This window comes from Theobroma umbraticum, unplaced genomic scaffold, assembly GCF_002168275.2.
Source record: "Theobroma umbraticum cultivar Fairchild unplaced genomic scaffold, ASM216827v3 scaffold_95.0, whole genome shotgun sequence".
Lineage (NCBI taxonomy): Eukaryota > Viridiplantae > Streptophyta > Magnoliopsida > Malvales > Malvaceae > Theobroma > Theobroma umbraticum.
This window is the reverse complement of record NW_018397257.1, coordinates 3390878-3397550: the sequence shown is the minus strand read 5'-3', so window position 1 is coordinate 3397550 and position 6673 is coordinate 3390878. Positions and strand designations below refer to the sequence as shown.

Genomic DNA, 6673 nt, shown 5'->3' with positions numbered 1-6673 from the left:
AAAAATGCATGCTTTTTAAACAAATATGTAACTTTAGGGGATTAAAAATGTATTTGAGACAATTTCAAATGCTTGATATTAAGTTTAAAAAAATATGTGTTTTTGTCAAATCAAAACATGATATAACTCAAGGCTAGCACACCCTCTTCCTCTTTTCTCCCAACTCTCATCTTCAACAATATTTACAGATTTCAAACATTAAAAGTCATCTTCAAGCTTGGACTTTGATTCTATGAATTTTGAAAGGTAACCTTCTTTGCTTTAAACCTTCAAAATTAAGGTTTTAATTTTCTAGAATTTATGGATTCTCAGAAATTCATTTCGCCCTTGAAAATTTAGGTTTTGAGTTGATTTTGGAATTCTTAAGTTAACCAAGGTAAAGTTGTTTAAACTCTAGCTAGTCGTAGACTTAAATCCCTTAGTTAGAGTTAGATTAACTACTGATTTGTTAAGTATGAGTTGTTGGAAAAATTTTTTGGAAGGATTAAACAATTATTAATCTAAGATTATGTTATAGAACCAAGTACAAATGATGGAAAACTTCATGATAAAGGTTTTGGAGAAAGTTTGAATTTTTGGAGAACTAACAGTTTGATGAAAAAGGCTAGAGAGCAAGGCTCGTTTCTTTAAGGTAGGTAGATATAACATTTTTATTTAATTTATTATAATTAAGCATACCTATTCTACAACCTTGCAAATGAATTAGTTTCAATGAGTTTGTGCTATGAACAAAGGTTTCTAAGTATGTTTTGATGAAAACTATAGACTAAGCATATATAGTATATTATGTATTAGATTTGAGCATGGGGAACAAGCGTTTCAAAGTTTTTTCACCTCAACATCTCATTTGACTATGATTGATGGTTTTAAATGTTAATGTGAGAATTGATTTCTCTTTGGTAATGCCATGGTATGAATGCTCATTTATCTTGAGATTATTGATATGGTTGATTAACTTTAGCTTGGTTAAGTATCAACCTCTACGATATGTTGGTGCTAGGTTTCACCTTTTAATTGTATGGATATTATGAACATTGAATTGTTGTAACGTGGTTGTTGGACCTTATTGGGATAAGAACCTTTAGCAAGTGGCGATCGGCACTAGCCATTGTGCATAATGAGTTTTTGTGAACTAGTTGAGGTTATATCCTAAAACTCATAAGGATTGACAACTTGAGCTGATTAAGGTATATTCTTGGGACTCACTAGGTATTGGTAGTTGACTGAGTCCTACCCTTCTTTTGGTCAAGGTCTATATGAATTGGATTGCTTTTGTGTGACGATACTTGGTGATTTGATTATCCTTGACTAGTACTCCACGGTTTGTATCATTGATAATGCCGATCTGATGTTTGAATATTGATTACCTGACTATGGATGAATATTGGATTTGGTTGAAATCCTAGAGATGAGTTCTATGTTTAAAATGTGCATTCTGTATCAAATCTATCAATACATTGCATCAATGTATTGATGGATTCAAAATAGAACAAATGAAATTGCATTTTGCTTTAAATCTATTAATAAATGGGAGTAATATATTGAAAAATGGGACAATCTATCGACACACGGGACAAATGTATTGATAGATCAGGCTTATTTTGAAACTTGAACGTTTTCGAAAGGTTTTTTGAATAGAAAAATGATTTTATTTTAGAACCAAATCCATTAAAACTTGATTTTTGTTTCAAGAACTCTTAAATTGATTATTTAACTCAATTTTAACCAAACTTCTTGAATTGGTTTTCAAACATTTAATATTATCTTAAATGCTTATGAACTAGTTTACAAACTATGTTTTATAAAACATTTTGTTATCCTTGTATCGTTTGAAAGATAATGGTCTTGGTGATTTATGTTTCTTGATTCTTTTGAAAGACAACAGACTTGGAAAGTATGGGATTAAAGATCCTTGATTCGTTTTAAAGATAACAGACTTAGAGAGCATGTGGATATTTGTTAAGCTTGATAAAGTGGGATTGTCATATGATGACACTTGGAAAAGCGAGACTTAATCTATGATTAAACTTGGAAAGGTGGGTTGTTATTTATGATTAACCCTGGAAAGGCAGGTTCTGCAAAACATTTGATAAATGTTTATTTGCATATTTCTAAATATGTATTTTGTTAAATACTCTTCCCCATTAACTTTTTCCCTCTCCATGTATCTGCTCACAAAGTTATTTATAACTCACACATATAAGATGCACTTGTTATTTCAAATCAGTAGATTGCTTGGCTTGTTGTCCTTTGGGGGGAGCTACTTCTATAGTTTGTTTTGGAAGGTGATCATCATGGCATCCAATAGGCATTAGTCCTTTTATTCTAAGTCGTACTCTGCTATGTATGGTCTGATAATCCAATCTTTATATTTCACTGTTATGGATTATGACCTTATTTTTATCATGTGATAATTGATATGATGGATGTTTGTCAGGAGATAGCTTATGCTCTTTATTCGTCACAAGATGGTCTATATACTGATTTATGATATATGTTGCTTTCGCATTATAAGCACGTGAGTATGACGGATTGATATAATATTTTTGTTATATAATATAATCATGTTTATATCTATGTGCTTATGATTCCATGATGAAGGTTTCCATGAGGCACATATGGTTATAGGTTTATCGTTCATCATTAGATTTGCATGGGTTAAGAGGGCCACTTCCATCGATACTCTTGCGCCAATCATGTAATGGATTTCGTTCGTGACAATAATTAAACAACAGAATTTTATGACTCATCTTCACTGTAATGATTAACGTTGATTTATTGTTATTGGGCATAAAAGTAAGTGCCTAATTCAACAGATTAAAAACAACAGTTGGTTTATGATTTACGGGCTTGCTTGGCTTCTTCTTCTCATTAAAGTGTTGGTTTTTGTGCTTTTTTGGCTTCCTGCCCCAAATACATGACTCCACTCCTATCTGAGTTTTACTTGCCTTCGAAAGAAAATTAGTTTTTCGCTATAAATGGATACTCAATAAGTCTCACCATTTTGACAGCTACTTCCTTTCCATCTAAACCCAAATGGGCAGATTCGCCCTTATCAACAATTTAAAATGAATTTTTTGGAACGTTACGGTCAAATTTGCTGAAAGTGTTCGCCATGGCATTGCCTTATAAATTCTTTTCACCCTAAAATGGATTGACTCTCCGCTATAAGAAGCGACATTAGCCTCGCAGAGTCACAAGTCAAAGTTTTCAGCCCCCGAGAGTGCCCTGTACTTGCTTTCTTTGCTATCTTTATCCCCATGGCTGAAAATTTCAATCATTGCAATTCCATTTCCTCAGTTGGCTTAGGCCTTGGCAATCAAACCATTGGTGCCCGCTTGTTTCTTTCACCCACCGACTCAAACATAGGCTTGAACCGTGTGATCAGGGATGGCGACCTGATTGACTCAAACATAGTTCTTGGCCAGATTGGTCTGATCAGCCAGAGAGTCACGGAAGTGAAGAAAACTTATGTTTTACCGAATAGAGTTCAGTTGGTTCATAGTTTCGTTGATTCTGTCCCTTTGCAAAACCGGCCTGCCTTTCCTCTAAGTGATGTCACTGTAACTGAGGTTGTGAAAACAACTAGGTTTCTTACTCCGACCTCTAGCGTGGAGCGCATATTTGCTTCGGGCCCCACTGTCACCAATCAAGGAATTTTTCCAACCAGCGGCGTCTGCATCCAAGCCCAACCTGCAGCGAGAAACCAACCCAACCAGGGTATAAATCCCTTAATCTCTCAGAACCTATCAATGTACCAAGAAGCTCTTAATATTTTGTACCATGAGAGTATTCATGGGAAGTTCAAAAGAGAAACAGTTTTCAATCCCACATCTGCTTATATATCTGAACACCCTAGTTATAACCAAGGCCCTAGTTTTGACCAAATGGCTGCCATTTTTCAAAATCCCAATAACCCAATTAAGTGCAACTACAACATGAACCAAGAGACAAGTCCTAGCTATGTGAATCCTGCAATTAGAGTTCCTAGCAGCCAAGTGAGAGTCCCCAGTCCCTATGAAAACCAACCCCGGTTTCATGGCAGTACTTTCGAAGAGATTTCTGATGAAAATGATTATGATTATCCATTGGGGTATGATGGTAGAACTCATAGTCTTCGTGATTACCCGGAAGGTGTATATGGATGTCCTAAATGCTTTGTTGCTTTTCATACATCACAGACGTTTGCAGCTCATATTCAGACTCACTACAGGCAAGAGAGCAAAGAAGAGAGGAGAAGAAGAATGGCTGTCAAGTGCAGACGGAAGGATCTTCGCCTTGTGCGCTCGAGCCACGGACTTACCGCTGTTCCTGCTGAATCTTTCAAGGAAACTGCTAAGGGAAAAAAGAATGGCAAGTCAAAAATTGAGAATCTAGAGGAGGCTGTTCATCAGGGACTTGTTCTGGGTACTCCTGGAGCACCCGCCAAGAAAGGCCCCCTTCATAGTGTAACCATTAAACAAGAACCTATCTAGTTCCTCCGCTAGAAATGGAGTTATCAGGAGTTGTCTAGGAGTGTTTAAAATAAGAAATGTAGCTGCCTAGCTTGTAGAAAACAACTCGGAGATAACAATGTAAGTCTTGTTTTAAATATTCAAAAAAAGAGTCCTGTTTTAAGCGCTTCTGAATTATAATAAAATGGTTAATTTGGTCTGTTTATGTGTTGATGAGTGCAACTATGTTAGGGCAAAATCAGAGTTTTAGTATATATAAAGTACATGAATTGGCAGTTCTTACCAAATTTCTCATAATTTGTGTATGTAAAATTTTGTTATGGAGATATTAAGTAGCATCGTTGGTACGTCCTCTTAATCAGTCAGGTTAGGTTTGAATTTGAGATTTTATTAATAGAAAAGTCTTTATAACATGTGTAGATACCCTATTTTATCCGAGACATCTTTCTAATAAATTGAGGAAAAAATAAAATTTGAAAATAAAGAAAAGAAAAGATTAACCCTGTTTATACTAAGGTCATATGACGTCGCTTTAGGGACACATTGTCTCACACTTAAAAAAGGAAAGCAATCGTGGTCGAATCCACGACCTACGTGCTAACTCGTGCTGTCTCTAAAGCCTAGTATTTGGGCTCTTCTTTGGGCTTTTTCTTGACCCACTAAGGTAAGTCTTTTTTTAGTTTCTTTTAGATGTTTTTTTACTTTTTCCTAATATTTTTATTTATTTATTAGTTTAATGTTAAATAAATTGTTAATTGTTCCTGTTTGTATAAATCTAAAGTGGAATCTATAGCTACTTAAGATAGACCTTTTTATAGGAAAAGTAACATTAATAAAACAATCAAGTTTTTTAAAAATTTTTTATTTTCGTCAAAAATTTGAGAAAATCAAGAAATGTTTTCTTTTAAAATTTCTTTATTTTTTCCAAAATGTTGGGAAAATCAAGAAACAATTTCTCCTAAAATTTCTCACTTTTTCCAAAACATTAGGAAAATAAAAAAAAATTCTTCTAAAATTTCTTGATTTCATCAAAACATTAGGAAAATCAAGAAATGTTTTGTTTCTTTTAAAAACATTCTGGGTATTTGCCAAAGCTGTGGGTAAATTCAAGAAAGATTTCCAATATAAAAAAGATTAATCTAATTGTGAAATCCCAATCTTACGTTAGAGGATAGAATAGTAAATTTTAAGCGAGCTTGTAAATTTCTTGTTTTGAATGTATAACTTGAGTTTTTACTTGAGAAAAATATTGCGTTTTTAAGTGCTGAGTTGATTTGATAATTGTTAACTAGAGAGGATTGAATTTGGACTTGTTTTCAAGTGATTTTCACATTGTGGAGTAGAAATATAGATACCTAAAGAAAACGTATCCATACTTGTTACTCGAAAAGCTCTTAAAAGGGATTTTAAAGAACAAGTATTGATTCTTGAAACCCAAAACAAAACTATCGATACTTCCACCCCAACTATCGATACTTGTCGTTGTTTTTACAAAATAAAAAGGGTAAAACAATATTTTTTTTACCTAAATATTACCCAAATAGCTTACCTTACACCCTTAACCTCATTCCGCCATTTTTCAGCAGCCTTTAACCTATTCTTGCTCTCTTTCTCTTAAAGACACCATTTTTAAAGGATTTTAAGCTTCGCTTGATTTAAAAAATAGAAAGGTAAAGGTTTCTCATGATCCAAACCCAAGGGCCATGACTAATGCGAGGATCTAATGGGCAAGCCCACTCGACCCAAGCAAGCCTTAGATAATGAATAATAGATTTAAATAAACATAATATGATGATATAACTATGTATAACAATGTTCATAATATGTTGATTCTAATTGGGCTATTGTCTCGCAAGACAAATGAATAAACATAATGAAATATGAAAAAGTAGACATGTAACAAAATCGTTATATACAATTTCATATAACATATGCGATACACTAGCTAAACGTAAAATTTGTTCCAACCATTTGTAAACATAAATTGTATCCAAGTATGTATAAATAAAATTCTAAAATTTCACTCTAAAAGTAGAGTGAACTTATAAGAGTAGACTCATCTAATGCCATGAACCAACCAAAAATCTCGTATGGTGTTTTCCCCAAGAAGTCGACCTCTAGCTATGTATTTAAAATAACAAGTGCATCTTAGATGTGTGAGATATAAAATCTCAATAAGTAGACGAGGGGAGGGTAACAAGCTAATCGGAGGATTCTTT

The 6673-nt window shown here is 33.7% G+C and overlaps 1 protein-coding gene across 1 annotated transcript; it reads left to right on the top strand.

The window, feature by feature from the left end:
- The first annotated feature begins 3260 nt into the window (after positions 1-3260).
- LOC149527432 (uncharacterized) lies at positions 3261-4475 on the top strand. The gene is made up of 2 exons (XM_089782894.1): positions 3261-3954; positions 4006-4475. The coding sequence occupies exons 1-2, from the start codon at positions 3261-3263 to the stop codon at positions 4473-4475; spliced, it is 1164 nt and encodes a 387-aa protein (XP_089639020.1).
- Positions 4476-6673: the final 2198 nt, after the last annotated feature.